General features: G+C 45.1%; 1 protein-coding gene across 7 annotated transcripts in view; it reads right to left on the bottom strand.

Annotated features, from left to right (window-relative positions):
- Rora (RAR-related orphan receptor alpha) overlaps positions 1-17,375 on the bottom strand; it is a 734,843-nt gene that overhangs the window by 39,862 nt on the left and 677,606 nt on the right. For 6 of the 7 annotated variants that reach the window (NM_013646.2, XM_030244146.1, XM_006510880.1 and 3 more), the window contains one exon: positions 168-253. In NM_013646.2, coding sequence (NP_038674.1) covers positions 168-253 — 86 coding nt within the window. Of the gene's footprint in view, positions 1-167; positions 254-5,820; positions 6,150-17,375 lie in introns of those variants that run through there. The other variant, XM_006510877.4, reaches the window with a different exon arrangement.

Here is a 17,375-nt window from a genome sequence, read left to right as displayed (position 1 = left end):
TATGCAACTGCAGCAATTACAATTTAACAACACAGCACTGACCACACCCTGCTGTCATCACTCAGAATCTCAAGGAGTTGAACTTTTAGGTAGACGGGAGGTAAAAAATAGAAATTGCAAAGATGCCTCGTAACGTGACTAGAACAACAACAATTCAAACAGCTTACCTTGCAGCCTTCACACGTAATGACACCATAATGGATTCCTGACGATTTGTCTCCACAGATCTTGCATGGAATAATTTCAATTTGAGCTGCAACAGAAGCATGCAACCAGTTAATTACATTTTCTTTTAAACACCTTATAAAAGTGTTCCCCGATCAGCATTTGTATAGTGAAAACTAATAACCTGCTAAACATTATCCTGCATTAACTATTCATTGCTGAACTGTGAGGGTCCCCCTAGAGCCCTGGACTAAATTATGGCTGCTCGTTATATAATAGCTTTCGGGTTATTAAAATGGGTCATTTGAGAAGGTGTTTAAGAGCCCACAAGAAGACTGGAATCAGCATTTCAAAGGCTCCCAGAACTGGAGAGTTCGCAGTTTAGGCCTCAGAGCAAAGCAGACACTAAAACGTGTCCCCCCTCCTCCGCCCCCCATCTCATTTTCCGTCATTATTTTTAAAAGGTCATAAATCTGCCTTGGCTGAGCATGGGGCTCATGACTGGGAGAGAAAAATACACCCCCCAAAAGTCAGGTCTACTTAGGAAAATGATTCAGTTCAAAATATTAATAAGTTACGTATGATAGGAAGGGCTCCTCTCTCATCTTTTCAAAGAATTAATGTAGTTGCCATGTGTTCAAAATTAGTTCATCTCTGTACAGCCAAAACCTTTCAGCCATAAAGTTAATATCCTGCCCGAATTTAATAATGATGAATTTTGACAAACAGGAGAGGTTGCTTCTGAATTTTTTTTTTTACGATGGAAATTGATTTTTTTTTTTTTGTGCAGTATCCATGTATTTTTATGCAATTGATTATTTAAAGCTTCTTGCCTCTGGAAAACCAAATGATTAAGAATATGACACCAAAGTTTTATGTCCTAGCCAGGCATATCTCTAAATAAATACACTGTATTTCCAGTAGAGGTAGAAAAAGTAGAATTGAAAAACTGAAATATACAGAATAAAATACATGAGGGGAAAAAATTTCACATTTAACTCATCTCTTAAATTGGGTTTATATGTGAAATCACGGAGGCCAAGGCGGATCTGCAAATGATGGTGGTGAACTGTGCCCCCCCCCCCATTTACCCAGAATGCTCTGTTGTGCTACATTTACATTCCAAAGCTTTCACCACTGGCTATTACCACAGCACATCACCTACCAAGTCAAAAACACAGGATAGCAAGTTCCATAGTCAATTTCATCTTATGCAATATCTAGGCAGCTTTATGCCTCTCACAAAGCAATGGTCTCATCCAGGGACTCTGTTGTGCAATGTATACAATACACACACACATACACACATACACATATGCACAAACATATAGCCTACTGTCTTCTGATGAAATACTATATCCAGGGATATGTATTTTCTGTAACCACTGACTTTGGTACTTGATGCACTGATGTAATAACATATCCAAATATTCAAAACTACTGAGTTTATTATAAACCAAGCAAACCTGCTAACTCCCAAGAAGATGAGCATAAGTGTTGTGCTGACTGCCAGCTATTCTAGAAGGATGGTCCTTTCCTGTGTAATTTTTTTCAGCACCGTATCCCATGTTTGTTCATCCAAGATTTGGTTGTGATGTGTGTGGGTGTATGCATGTGACAGCGATGCCTCCAGAGACCAGAGGAGGGCATCCTGTTCCCTGTCGCTGGAGTTTGTCCACCACAGGGGGCAGGAACCCAACTCAGGTCCTTTTAGAAGAGCAGCAAGCACTCTTTTTTTTTGTTGGTTTTTTTTTTTTTTTGTTTGTTTGTTTGTTTTGTTTTTGTTTTTTCGAGACAGGGTTTCTCTGTGTAGTCCTGGCTGTCCTGGAACTCACTCTGTAGACCAGGCTGGCCTCGAACTCAGAAATCTGCCTGCTTCTGCCTCCCAAGTGCTGGGATTAAAGGCATGCGCCACCATGCCTGGCCTGCAGCAAGCACTCTTAACCACTGAGGCATCTCCCCTGCCCAGAGTTAGAGACAGTCCAGAATCTCACTCAAATTCTTTGATATCATCTGGAGGCCTACTGCCTCCTAACGGTACTCCTGCAACTTAGAATGCTTAGAGTTGTATTAATAAAAAAAACCCTATTTCCAGCCTCGCTTGCTTGACTTCCTTGGGTCACACAGCATAAGGCCTCATATTAAGTGTTCCTCTCAATATCTTTGTTAGAGTCATAGGAAAGGCTGTGCTTAGCCTCAGTGGGCAGTGCAGGCTAAAGAATCAGAATTAGTGAGAACAAGCTTCTCCAGGCACCTCACAGGCGGGGACTGAAGGGTCTCTGTAGAACAAGGTTCAGCTCTTCTGTGTGGTCGGATTAATCTGCTCTGCTAGCTGACCCCCTGCAAGGCTGTCTTATCTCAGAAGATAATTTCAGCTGTGCGTGCTCTCTGGGAGATGAAGAAAATGCACCTGCGCCTACCACAAGCCCTCTGAATGTCATCTGATGACACATGTTGACATTCTCACAGCAAACATTCACGACCGGGAGCAGGGCCCTTACTCACCTCTCTGTTCAATATCCCCAGCATGCAGAAGCCCTCCCCGGCCCTACTGCCATTCAACAGACAGACTCAAATGAATCACAGAGGGGAAAATCAGAGTCTTAGCCTCCCAGATACTTCATAACATGGCCATTTCAACAAGAATGATAAAAATCCCTTCACACCCCCTCCCCCAAATCCATCCAGCCTTTCCATTCTCAACCATGACTCTTTCAGCACAAATGCTGTGTCTTAGCCCCTGTATCTACTACACACGTGAACTCAGCCAGCATTCCAAAGGATGTTCTCTGTCAGATACCACCACGGTTGACAATCACATGGACACAGATTAATCTACAGCACATGTGGATTCCTCCCAGCCAATATCATTGAGCAGTAGACCACTAGAAAGCAGATATGGCTGTATGGTTCCAGATTAGCCTTGCAGGGAACAATCTTGCTATGAACATTTATCTGCTCCCCCACCCCACCCCAAATCCTACTGTCTAAATAATTTGCTCTGTGCACTCTAAGTAATTCAGGCAGGATCTCCACACTGGCAGAGGCAGATTTCTGGAGCTGACGAGTGACAGCCTGGGAATGCCAGTGTGCCAGTTAATCCATGTGATCCTTGAGCAGGGTGCTCAGCACGCTATGCTTTTTATTTCTAATCGATGGGAGAGGCAGGCATTGGTTCCTCCTATGGGTGAGAAGATTGTTTAAGAGCAAATGCAACTCTGGGGCCTGCAAAGTGGCTCAGAGGAATAAGGCCTTTGACACCAAATCTGATAACTCGAGTTCAGCCCCTAGGATCCACACGGTAAAAGAGACATGACTCCTACAAGTCGTCCTCCGACCACCGTATGTGTGCCTATACGCACACAAAATATAGAAACAATTTCTCATACAGTCCTGCCAAGCCAAACCACCTGAACAATAAATATCCATGAGCTTGCCCTTGGTCCATAATCATTCATGGAGGATCAAGAGACACTCCCTCAGCAACTGGAAGAAGCCTACATCTTAAAGGAACTCATGCCAGTAGCCTGTCCTGGGAATTACCTGCCTAGCATATAGCTGAAGGTCACCATTCGCAGTTTAGGCTACCCTCTCTGTTTTGCAGAATTCCAGGTAGAATGCTTGACCGTCCAGTGACTCACCTCAAGTTACCGTTCTTAAGCCTAAGCACATTAGTTAACCCCTCTGATCCCAGCTTCCCAGTTGAAGATACAGGGTAGGAACGGTGGCCCTTCTGAGCTGTTTCAACGTGGTGGTCGTTTGATGCATGCACACCCCACATTTTTTTTTCAGACTCCACATTTGATAACTACTAGTTATTTTTACTGTTGTCGTTGATACAGAGTCCTGCCTTATAGTGGAATGAAATTCTTTCCTCTAGAGTCTAAGCTCTCTGCGAAGCAGGGATAGAGAAAAGCTGCTTATTTTTCTAGGGATGCTGAAAGGCGGTTCCTGCTGGCCGCCACGGCAGCACTTGGCTGCAGCAACAGTGTAGCATGTCACAAGCAGTCGTGGGATGGAGGAAGTTTTTCTATTGGTTCAGAAAAATGAACGCAGCATATATGGACTCTGTTCATACCCATCATTCCTCACTGCTCTCCTTGTGTTTGTGGGAGTACCCATGAACACATGTGCGCATGCGCAAGGGAGGCCAAACGTTGAGGGCGGAGCCTCCCTCCATGGCTCTCAACTGTATTGGTTTTAAGATGGGGGGTTTTCACCGAACCTGGAACTTGCCAATATTGCTAGGCCTGGATTCCTCTGTCTCCATTTCCCCACCCACCTAGGTTTTGTTTGTTTGTTTGTTTTTGTTTTTTAACAGAGGCACTAGTGACTGAACTCAGGGTCTCATGCTTGAGAGACAAGTGCTTTACCAAGTGAGCTTTCTCCTCAGCACCTGCACTATCTCAAATTGGACTATATGTCTTTGGGGTGACTTCTGGCTTGCCAAGAAAATGGCTAGGGACCAAACCTTGGCTGCAATTACGATAGAATATCTGTCACCCGTGTAGATGTCTATCAATTTTGCTTGTATTGGTGGGGGAAAAAAAAAAAACAGCAAAGATCTGTTTGGAAAAGAATCTCTCATTTGCACAAATCTGTTGAGGTGTCTTTTTTTGTTTTTTGTTTCCTTCCTGGAAGGCTGAGCATGTGGAGGGCATTTTCTTTGCCCTGTTACATATTTCTCTAGTATTTGAATTTTTTTTTTTTTTTTTTTTTTTACAACCAGCATGTATTACTTTTGTAAGCAGAAAAACCAATAAAGATTAAAAAGAAAAACCCTAAGGCGTTTGATTTTATTTTCAGTCAAATGGCTGAGTCCCTTTGTGGATTAGTTGCTTTATTTTATCCCCAGTTTAAAACTGCTGGGGTATTAAAGGCTCCTGCAGTCACACCCCCTGGTGGTGCACACAGCTTGGCCTGTGTGTCAAGACTGGCTGGCCTACAGCCTCCGAATTGCTTGAAATGTCTTTGGAAACTCCAGGCTTCTGCAGTCTTGGCCATTCTGGTTTCAGAGCCTCCAAAGCTGGTTGTGCAGATTGCACCCTGCCTAGGGGAGTCCAGCTGAGAAAGGAGAGGTCCAGGCTTCAACTGGACCTGTGAGTCCTGCTGAGGTAGCCTCTTCTGATTGGTCTGCTTAGTTGAGGTTATTTTGCTGTTCAAACCATCCCTTCAGGGGTGTTGCCCTCATCCACATTGCTATGACCTACACAAGTGTGTGGCATAAGTGTACTAAAGAGAAGGGTCAAGAACCCAGTGATGACCATTTTGTCCCTCCCTCCCTGGGAGGACTGACCCACCCTTGAGGTTCACCGAGCCCTCTCCTTTTCCCTCTGAGGTGGGAGGAGAGCAGCCTGACACCCTAGACCTGTGACGTGGAATACAGTGTGGTTCTGTTCCCTGCCCCCTTCTCACCATGTGCCATGGTCCAGCTGCATACTCCGAAAACTCATAATCAACTTGTTTTGCCATTGTGTCTACTAAATATATACTACTCAGAATGCTAGCTTTCCCCCAGAAGACAGTCTTTTCTTCCCTTGATTTTGGATTCTTTCATGACAGTACTGAAATCATTGCCACACATCACCAAAACAATTAGACCCCTAATTAGGAAAGTCCTACCCATCAACACCCCCTTTCCATAAGCAGCCTCACCGCCATTTTCCGGCAGCACTGACGACAGCCCAGAGTTCCAGAGCTCTGTGCGGTTTTCAAAGTTTTGGACCTCGTTAGCTTGTTTTGACTTCCGTGTGCACAGCATCCCTGAAGGAGGCAACTGTTCGCGCTCCCATTCTACAGACGGGGAAGGGAAGCAATGAGAGAGCCACATGAGCTCCTTCATGTTTACATAGCCTGGAGCTTAATGTGTAGGCAGGCACGCACACGTACACACACACACACACACACACACACACACACACGTAGTATCTCTTTCCTATCTTGGTTTAATATAGATGCCATGGCTTTGTTACTAGTGGTCTGCAGCCCTCAGGAACAAACAACACATGGAGAAAGAGCTGGAGAGCCATCCCAGCCAAGAAGAGGTGGTACCAGCCCTGTCAACCTGTCCTCTGACACCCAGCTCCCCAGGTGGCCTCAGGTAAGGCACTGAGACCTCTACTTCCTTCACCTATAAAACGTGAATCTGTCTTACCTCCCAGGCAGTCGTGGTAAATGAATGCTTTTAACCCTCTTTGAAGATGAAAAAAATCCTATATAAACAGGAAGCTTTAGGAAGCTTGGCATATCATTGGCAAGAACCAGGATGCCAAGCCCTCACTGCCCACAACTGTCCACCACAAAGAATAGTACATGGTGCTCTAATTTGTACCGTGAGCTAGACACATGTAAGTTTTAAGTCCTTCATTCTTGAGGACTGATGATGGGTTTAGGCATTGCTATGTAGTCTCAATCTGAAAGAAGAAGGCCCTTAAGATGGAAATGTCTCAGGAAAGTCTTTGAGCCACACTACTGAATCAAGGCTAGATCAGACACTTGGGACCACCACTGATGCCATGATGTCCACACATCATGTGTTTACTGATGTAAGCACAGTCCATGTTCATGTGATCCTCAGACATCCCAAGGTTCAGTTTTTTTAATTGACTCAAATGATGCCCTCCCACCCCCAGTCAAGCTACTTCATTAAAAGAAACAAAGACCTGTACTACTCTGTGCCCTTGAAGACCTAACATTTACCTAATAGAGAGGTGTGTGTGTGTGTGTGTGTGTGTGTGTGTGTGTGTGTGTGTGTGTGTTGCTGGAGAGCAAACCCAGGGTCTTGTGGTGCGTGTCAGGCAAGCACTCTGTGATGGGCCTATGTCCTTGGTCCATGAAGTCACTTCTTAAAAACTTCACATTGATTGAAGTTTCTTCTAAAGCTCAGCAGCTTTTTAAAATAATTTTTTTCAAGACATAATTATAAGTACCCACTAAGCATACATACACACACAGACATACAGATACATATGGGCACATCTCTACCTCAAATGACAAAGATTGCAAACTTTAATTACAACGGAGCACAACTGGACATTTGGAACATGGACTACTTTGCATGCAGTTTAGACGGAGAAGGGTTAAATCTGTAGGCCAGAACGTCCCAGAATGAATGCACAGAAAGTATATAGCTGCGTATACAGGAAGTCTCTGAAGAATAAGGAAGATATAGGTAGTCCTGACAATGGGGACAGAACATTAATCCCTTGTAATGTTCCCATCCCAATCAGATTAAGCGTCCCTTAGAAAACCTGACTCACATTCCCTGATGCATTTGTGTCTTTGCTAAAGCCAAAGCCAGATGAGCCTGCCCTGGACAGAAACACTCTATCCAACGAGGAGGGAATCACATTTGCCATGGAGGAGAGAACTGGAAGGCTTTGACTTTTAGGTCCAAGTTTCTCTTGCATTCTCCACCTACACAGTCAGACCCAGAATGTCTAAATTTAAAGTAACTGACTCCTTTACCTCTTTTGGTAACTCCCTAGTAACCAACTAAACCTTGAGCAACATGACTTGACCAGCAAGACGACAATGCTTCCTAAGACGTCATTCTGCTCATAAACCGGGCCAGACGCTGAGTAACCCCCGCCCCCAGAGGGGGCCACTAAGATGGCAAATGCAAACTCTTTTCTCTTCTTGTTTCCTCAGATCTTATCCCTCTCAACCATAGAGCGCATCTGCGGACATGGACCTGTGGTCTTAAGTGAAACTAGAGACTTAGATAATTTGCCAAAACTCCCAGTCAGAATAAGCTTCTTCTAAGATTTGAAAATGAACTAGAAGATTCTAGAATCAAATCTCTCTCTCTCTCTCTCTCTCCACAGAATATAGTTTTAAAATTTTTTTCTAAGTCTCCAGGATGAGGAACATTTAGAACACTCCTGCTGAATCTTTTGGTGTGGGTTACAAATTATTTCATATCATCAGAAAAAAAAAAAGAATCCATGTTATTCGTTGGCTAGACTATGCTCAAGGGAGAGTCCAGATAGCTTCTTTTGACATAGGTGTGCCTTATATGCTACTAGATGCAAAATGTCATCTGTCTGAAAAAGTTGCTTCTAATCTTTTTTTGAGATCACCCTTCCTCTACACACCGGGCTCTCCTTACCACCGTCAGCAAGAACACTCACACCACATTTAGGCTGTCTTTTTTTCCCTTCCAGCCGAGGGGCAGAGGGTCAGCTGCTTGCTGTCGTCATTCAGAATCTGTCTCTTCACAACAGCAGAGAAGAGTGTTGGTAATGACTAAACCCAATCTGGAAATCCCATCTAGCTTGGGCCCAACCAGAACCATCAGAATGACTCTCATGCCTTTCAGGACACAGTCTTACCTCGTCCAATTACAGCCCGGTCCTCACACCCAAGCTCAAGAAGAAACCCTCCATTTTTCAGCTCCCCCTTCTTCCTACCCGCCCATCTAGAGAACAAGCTAGATCCATTTTATAATCGTGTTATTCCAGTTGGAAGCTTCGTAAGGGATGGCCATATATAACTCTACGAAAAGAACATACCAGATGATTCAACTCCACAAGTAAACAGAGGGGAAAAAAATCTGTGGACATAGAAATGGGTTTTTACAATAACTGGGCTGTTTTAAGTCTATTTGCCCTATGTTTTCTGAGTGTCGCCCCTGGTGTCCTTGGCGCTCAGCACCACCGTGCCCTGAGTACATACTTCAGTCTGTCTGCCTCAGGCAACTCCAGAAAAGGCCAGAGTCTCCTGCCTGAAAAGTCAACCATTGATTGCTAATTCCAGTTGCCCACATTCCATGACCTCCTCTGGCCCAAACCAGATGGATGAAGTAAGATGTGTGGAACTGGGTCAAAGTCACCAGAATTCAGGTTAAGTCACACAAGTGTACCCGGCGAAGAAGCCTGTTGTTTCTTTCCATGACCCTGAGTGGTTTTGGAAGAGCAGTGGCTGCCCCTTGCCCAGCCGATGATGTCAGTAAGGAAATATGCTCCAACCAAATAAACTGTGGATTCATGACGAAAAATGGGGGGAAAACATGTAATTTTAAACCTTGTGAATGCATTCCCTCCCTCCACATTTGAGCCACAGGAGACCAGAAAGACAATATTCAACACTTTCATGATCATGGAGCCCAGAACCACTAGAGCTAAGCTTTGAGGGCCCACAGATTGTGAACAGGTGAGGACGAAGAGAGGATGATCGAAGGCCTGTGCTCCACCTCCGCACTGTCTTCCATTACTCCTAGGGGAACGGAACTTTGTGTGATAGAGGAGTCTGGTTTTATTGTTGTTTTTAATTTTTGTTTTTTGTCTTTTTTTTTTTTTTTACCCCACAAGCAAGAATTTAGGCTTGCTAGTGGCAGAAGTGCAGATTTTAAGCTTTGTAAGATCATGGGCTGGGGATGTAGCTTAGTTAGCAGAATGTTTGCCTAGAATACACGAAGCTCTGGGTTCCATCCCCAGTGTTACATAAACTGGGTGTGGTGGTACATTCTTGTAAGCCTTGTAAGCACTTGGGAGGTGGAGGCAGGGGGATCAGGGGATCAGGAGTTCAAGGTTATTCTCAAGCAAGTTCAAAGCCAGCCGGGCTATGTAAGACCCTGTCTCAATAAAAAGACTATAAGACCATAAACTCCTGAATAACAAATTTCACCAGTTCTCCAGTAAATCCAACTTCTAGGACACAGTCAATAACATCTGAATACTAGATCTGACAAATTCAAATACATCAGAGATGTCTTCCTTGATTATAACCCAATAGTGATTTTCCTTCTCTCCCTCCTTCCCTCTTTCCCTTTCTCCTTTCCTCCCTCCCACCCTTATTTTGAGACAACAGGGTCTCACTTTGCAGCCTTGGCTGGCCTGAACTCACTATTGTAGACTAGGCTGGTGTCAAATTGATATTGATCTGCTTGCCTCTGCCTCCCCAGTGCTGGGATTAAAGGTGTGCACCAAGATGCCAACCGTTCAATGGCGTTTCTTAAAAGTTCCCCTTCACCGTGCTGTTTTAAGGCAACTGGTATAGCCAGGCACAGGAATAATCAGGAAAAACGACAGAGCCCTCTCTATCCCATGTCTGAATGCATGCTTGGAAAACTTGGACAGAGACACAGTTCCATTGTTAACTGTAAAACCCACATCAAGGAGAAAATGAATAGCAAGAGTGGCCAAAAGCTCAAGTCTCGTCACTTTTTTCACCAATCTTCGGGGTGGGGGGGTGGGGGGCAGAAACTGCTGGCTGTTTCTTGGCTGGTAAGAGAAATATAGGAAAAGACAGCAGAGTTTGGAGGCAGGGTTTGGTACTGGTGAGACCCAAGAGAGTGACTGCTCTCGGCCAGGCCGAGGAGCTGTCAGATCCATTTTAGGAAGTGCTGACAGCTGAGTATGAAGTCATATGCTGTAACATCTTATAAATGTCATTTTTTTTTTCTAGTAAAAAGAAGTGTATGACTTGGAGCTCTGTGTGTATGGTATGTGCCTGTGCACACGTCTGTGTGTGTGCGTCTGGGGAGGGAGGGCAGGAGAGAGCTCATCCCGGGCTCACCCACTTCCTCTGAGGCAGTGTTTTTTCCCTGAACCTGGCTGGAGCTCACCTGTTTGGTTAGATTAGCTGGCCCACAAGCCTCAGGGATCCTCCTGACTCTGCCTCCCCAGTGTTGGAGTTACAGCGGCAGTGCTACTACTACGCCTGGCAATCTTAGGTGGGAGCATGGACTGACCTCAGGTCCTCCAGGGCAAGTATTCTACTGAGCCAACCCCTCCATCAGCCTTCAGCTGTTTTTATTTAAGTCCCGAACAGGAGCGAGGCGGGAACGCAATGGCCAGATGGAGACATTAAGTTAAGGCCCAGGACACTGCCCTACATCAGGTGTTCCTCTTGCCTGTGACAAACATTTCAGATGACACGCTGGCCATCCTGCACATGTGCCTGCCTATCGAATATTAAGCCATGTGGGTATTTGTCACTGAAGATATCTTGAGTGCGTGTGACACAGTCACTCAGAAGTGACTTGTAATTTGCAGTGAAAGTGTGGCATCCACATACTTTGGTGCTTCAGGATGTTGAGAGTTAGAATATGCTTTACTGCCCATTGCAGCACTTTCCACACAGGATGGAAACACATCTGATTGCTAACAGCTGCCGGGGGTGCAGCGTACTATCGTAGCCAAAGCTCTGAACAGCAACTCTCTCAAAGCCAAAAGCTGCTGCCATCTTGTTTCACTATATGCACGCACCTGTGCATGTGCGCATGCACACACACACACACACACACACATATCTTCCCAACACACAAATGCACACTGCATATACCACATGCAATATTGTGCCTATTTACCACACACACAACACAGGTGCACCCCTGCCACACACATACCCCTACACATAAATGCATCTAGCTGTAAGTCTCATTACCCCATGCTGGGCAGCGCTGCCAGGGACATGAACTGGGCACCAAGAACCCACTAAAACAGTTCACCTTATAATATTAACTTCACTCCAGATTAAACTCCAGCTTCCCTGAGTGTAAATGTGTGATAAACGTGGAAATTATTTTTAGAAGAGAAGAAGGTAAAGTATCGAGTTTTAAATTCATAAACTCTACAGCCTGAGGTTGAGTCTTTGTCCCACTCCTTCCTAGCTCTGCGAACCTGAGCACTTCATTAAGTCCATATGTGTTCCCTCATGTATAAAGAATTCCTCTGTCATTATCATGGTATATAGAGGCGAAGGGTCCTGCACACAGCAAGTGCTCTAGGCCGTCATTTCTTTCTACGTGTAGCAGCTTTATTGGGATGGCATGGATCTAACCCAAGAAATAACCATCAACAGGCACAAAAAGCATCAAAAGAAACCAACGCTTCTTTCTAGAGCGAGGCCACAGCAGAGATGGCATCCTGGAGAAGAGCTGAGAGAAGAGGAAGTGGGGAGAGGCCCCACACACCAGCACACTGTGGTCAAGTTGGGGAAAGACTGATCTGCAGGGTAGGAGGCACTCACAGGTCCCTGTGACCCGAGAACCACGGAGCAGACACTTGGGCTAGAGAGTGATCGTCTTTCCCCCAGGACTCTACTTCGGTCTTTAGCTCCACAGCTTTGGACTAGACAAGCAGCTGGATTATAAAGTGAGCCATCTTATCTCCCTAACCACAGGGATGTCTTTCTGTGGTGAAAGACTAACAGGCATCACCAATGAGGGAAAGGGGCAGTGGGAGAGTGTATGTAGAAAGAATGTGACCAATTTCATTGTGTTTTGGCTTAGAAAGGGAATACTTGGAGATGTTCACTTCAAGTCTTGCAAAGAACTAGAACATTGTTTCTATATAACCAGGCCCTCTTGTCTTACCTGTTTTCTCCTTTTATATATATGTGCATTTCTTTTTCTTTTTTCTTTTTCTTTCTTTTTTTTTAATTTTTAATTTTTTTTTTTATTTTGACAGGGTTTCTCTGTGTAGCCCTGGCTGTTCTGGAACTAACTCTGTAAACCAGGCTGGCCTTGAAATCAGAAATCTGCCTGCCTCTGCCTCCCAAGTGCTAGGATTAAAGGCGTGCGCCACCAATGCCTGGCATATGTGCATTTCTATGTGCAGGGCAGAGGACAACCTTGACTGTTATTCCTCAGGGACACTTTTTTGTCTATTTGTTTTGTTTTGAGACAGGGTCTCTCTGTGGCCTGGAAATTAACAAAGAGGCTAGGCTTAGCTGGCCAGAGAACCATAGGGATCCTCCTGTTATCTGCCACTTTTACATTGGGATTAAAAGGAAAATGTCACCATGCCTGCCTTTTTAAAATGTGAATTCTGGGAATCAAGTTTAGGTTCTCTGGCTTCTAAGGGCAGAACTATCTCCCTAGCCTTCTCTTGCCTTGTTTATAAAATACTTACTGCTATCAGTTAGTCCTTTAATACCACCTCCTGCTATGGTAGGAGACACGGGGCAAATGCAAAGCTAAGGCAGTGTTGATGGAAAAAGAAAAAAAAATGAATTTGTGTGTCTTTCGGAAGTAAACAATTGCAAATGAAAGTGCTATACCAAGAACTTGCTCAGATTTTTGTCTCTGCCCCAAGCTTTAAATCAGTAGAGACAGCACCCACTGTGGGCCACATTAGTGGTGTAAGCCCACCCCCACCATTGCCATCTACAGAGCATCTTAGGGTCTCAAGCTGCAGTGTATTCACCCACAAATACCTTAGAAAGAACAAGGCCAGCCAGTCCTTAGAAATAATGTCCAAGTGTAGCTTCACTATAGCCTGAACCTCTAGACCAGAGCCTTTCCTCAGATGCTGAGAGGCCAACACCCAGTGTGGTGACTATGGGCAGCCCCGACTTCCAGGAAAACCAATTCAACTACTCACAGTGCGGTGCCCTGGTTATTTGCTGTTATTCAAAGAGATCCAATACCATCAACGCAAACAATTCCAAGAAACGGAGTTCAAGAAGGGTTAATGCCCAGAGAAGGAATCATTTGAATAAGTGTATACTGTCCAAGTTCAAATTCTGAGTGGGATGGGAGTTTTTTCTGATACCTAACCTTTGGTATGTTAGCTTTAAATTTCAGTCATGCCTCCAACAGTCTCACCAATCACAGGAAGTGTGGCAATTACTTATGCTGAATGAAAAGTCATTTAAAACATCCCAGATGTGAAAGTCGGAGAGACACTTGCTTGGAGGAGAAAAGGGTATACAGATGAAATGTGAAGGGGTGTGAATGGGATGAGAGAGAGCAATGGGGTGAATATGATCACTCTGTGTGTATGTGTAACTGTCAAATAATAAAGGAAACATTTTAGAAAAGAAAAAAAAATGCCACTCAAAAGATGTCACAGGGTAAAGTTTAAACCGTCCCCAGCCTCCAAACTAAATACTAACATTTGGATTCAAGCCAACATTCCGTTCCTGGGATCAGCTTTTAGAGATGTCTGTTTGACAAAGCCAGCTGACGGTTTTGCTCTGGAACTTAGCACAGCTAGTAGCAAAGTAGGCAATTCACCAGAAACACCCGTCTGTGTCTGTTGGAGACACTTCCCAAGAGCATATCACTGTACCCCGAAAAGAAGACCACCGGGGCCTACAAAAGTAAGGACTGCTAAGCCTTTGGACAGAGCGGTCCTTTCAGAGCAAAGCTTTTGTTCTTCTCGTTCCTTCTCATTGGCTTTTTCAAATTTGCACACTGCTAATTAATTTATCAGTGCACCTCCCCTACCTCCTCAGGGTCTCAGTTAGCCTAGGCTGGCTTCAAACTTGCTCTATAGCAGAGGATGCCTTTGAACTCTTGGTCCCTGACGTCTAACTGCACCTCCTGCACAGTGTGGTTACATATGCCATCATGCCTGAGATTACACCTGGCTCTTCATGCATGTCAGGCAGGCATTGTGCCGACGGGGCTCCAGCTCCAGCCCAGTTACAAATATTCTCTGAGAATGACTCTCGAACCAAGGCCCAGGGCCAAACACCCTATGCTTCTGAAGGTGTGGAGGGAGGGAGACTCACAGCAATGACTTCAAATGTGGGGTTGTTACAATGGACCATCCCAGTAGCTTATAAAGGGACCTAAAGGCAGCAGCTGAGATGGGGAAAACCATTTTTTCTTCTTCTTGATGGTGGTGAGCAGTTTGCCTTAGGCTAACCTGAATAACTGGGTCAAAGGTTTGTGGGACCCTTGACATCACACAGCAGAGCTCCTAAGCTATCTGCTAACCTGACAGGTAGCTGCCATCTCTGTCACTGTTAGGACACCACAGCCCACGTTCAATTGAAATAGTAACAATGACAAAAATGTGGAGCAAGGACTCCAGGGCTCGCTTAACACAGTCCACAAGCCAGGGAGTTATTAACTAGTGGATGAATTGGAATCAAGTGTCATTTGAATTAATGTGGGTTGTGTCTACCGAGAAAACAGCTGCTAAACTGGGGGAGATTAGTCACAAATTCTTTAACCGTGTGTCGAAATGGCCAGTGGGCCTTAGGGTTTGAGCTCACAAGTGGCAGCCCCAAGAAGGACTTTTCCAGGCACACTGTCATTTGTCCCAGTCCAAATGTGGCCATTTTTCCTTTTCTGCAAGCAAGCTCAAAAATATCCCTAGAAAAAAGGCAGAGCGATGGAAAATAGTATAGTTCTTGTGAATACTTTCAGTGGCATCTTTTACACCATAAAAAAGGATTCCTCCCCTTGGCCTTGCCCCGCCCCCGCCTCCACTGCTCAGTTTCTAAAGACAAGGTCTCGTTGTGCCTCTGCCTCACCTTGAACTCTATGAATCGAAGAGAGGTCCTGACCTCCTGATCTTCTAGCCTCCGCTTCCCAAGTGCTAGGATTTCAGGCATGGGCTACCATACTCGGCTCAAAGGCATGTAGCTTTAGATGGCCCATCTACATGTAAGGAGGGGTAGAGCCATGACGGTTCGACAGAACCTCCATATCAGTTATGGCTGAGCTTTCCAAACCCCCACCACCCGGTACATCCTTCTTCTGACCCCATGGTTGTGTAACGCAGCTTGGCCCATCCTGGAAACAGCTCAGCATGACTACAGTGACAGTCCCAAGCTCCCCTGTGAGCAAATGTTTCACTTTGGGGATTTTTGGAATGGCAGGTGAAGTGAGAACCCTCCTGAGATAAGTTTATGTCACTGAGAGTCACCATTCCAGGTCATTCTGGGCAGGAGTTCCTCTCTCTGTCTCCTTGAGTCCGCTGGACAGTGTTAGGAGAGCAATGATTCTGACACACTCTAACATGTGTGGGATGCAGAACAGGGAACCTGGAAGGCTAACAAGAATCTCATGGCTATAGATGCCCCTAGGTTACAGCAGGCAGGCGAGCCACCTATGAACACCTTCATCATCCACTCCCTTGATTTTCTGGAAGAAGAAAATGAGGGGTCCCTATTCTCTTCCACAGAGATCACTGGCACTGTCTTCCACACCAAAATGAGGACTGGTCTTTAATACACTCATGCTGACATCACAGAACACTTCGAAATCTTTCTTTTGTAAATGCTGAGTGCCGACCAGAGGAGAAGGACATTGCTGGCTCCTTTCTGGCCCTCCCTCCCCACCCCTGGAAAGGAAAGGAGCCTGGGACTTTTTTGGTGGTTGATGTTAATTTTTCCAGGGCATTAATGACTGGGTGTTCTAGACCATCATGTCCTTTTGCAGAAGGAGCACAGCCACTATGAAGAAAAGACCGAGACATTGCAGGAGGTGGAGGCAACTCCAGAAAGGATTGCTCACAAATGTTTTGGCAATGCTGACATTGTTGGCACAGATGTTTGGCTGTCCTAGCTGATTGACTGGTTTGAAGGGACAAAGTTCATGGGAAGGGATGCTTCCTGGTACATTTGTTAAAATACAATCAGCCCTGTCTCCTAATAACATCCAAAACTTAGAATGAGACCCTGCGTCATATTTTTTTTCCCTCCTGACAATACTGTTCAATGAGGGCGGACTTGGTGGAAATTCTGATTTTGTTACCCAGTGCCACTGATTAAAAGACACTTTCTGATGTTATGCCCTGAAATAAACCAACTTGTTTGCTGAAACTACCTACACACAAATTAGAAAATTATATGACAGCCAGTTTCTACAGCCTGCAGCCGGGGACATAGGTTATTAGGACAAGCAGACGTCGGCAGGGTTTCTGGTTTCGCAGTAAAAGAAGATGACTTGAAAGGACTCAGTGGTTTTGATGTTCTTCTGAAATGAAAACCCTTCACGAGGGCATAGCATTGGGCTGTCATTAATGTCAGCCATGCGAAGACACTGTCTCCATGGGAGCTACAGTCATCTCCCAGCTGAGACCTCAACTTTCCACTTGCTGGCTTGCGGGGTCCTGTGCTAGCACTTCTCCAGAGACTCAGAGCAATTCATTATAAGTACACACACACACACACATACACACACACACACACACACACACACACACACACACACACAGAGAGATACACACACACACACACAGATACACACACACACACGCGCGCGCGCACACACACACAGAGGGGGCGGGGGACAGAAAGACATAGAGACAAACACATACAGAGAGAACATGCATGCTATTTTTCCTTCTTCCACTCCTTGTCTATAACAAAACCATCATGGAACAGGCAAAACATAGTGAATATTTGCTGTAATTTTGGGAGTTTTAACAGTAGAAGAACAAGCTACCAAAAATGTAGTAGAGAGCACCTTTCAATTTTCCAAGATACAACGTATCTTCATACCCCTTCTTACAGTGATGGAAGAA

The sequence above is a fragment of the Mus musculus genome, chromosome 9 (genome assembly GCF_000001635.26).
Source record: "Mus musculus strain C57BL/6J chromosome 9, GRCm38.p6 C57BL/6J".
Classification (NCBI taxonomy): Eukaryota; Metazoa; Chordata; class Mammalia; order Rodentia; family Muridae; genus Mus; species Mus musculus.
Note: the sequence above shows the minus strand (reverse complement) of the source record. Positions and strands in the feature narration are given on the sequence as shown.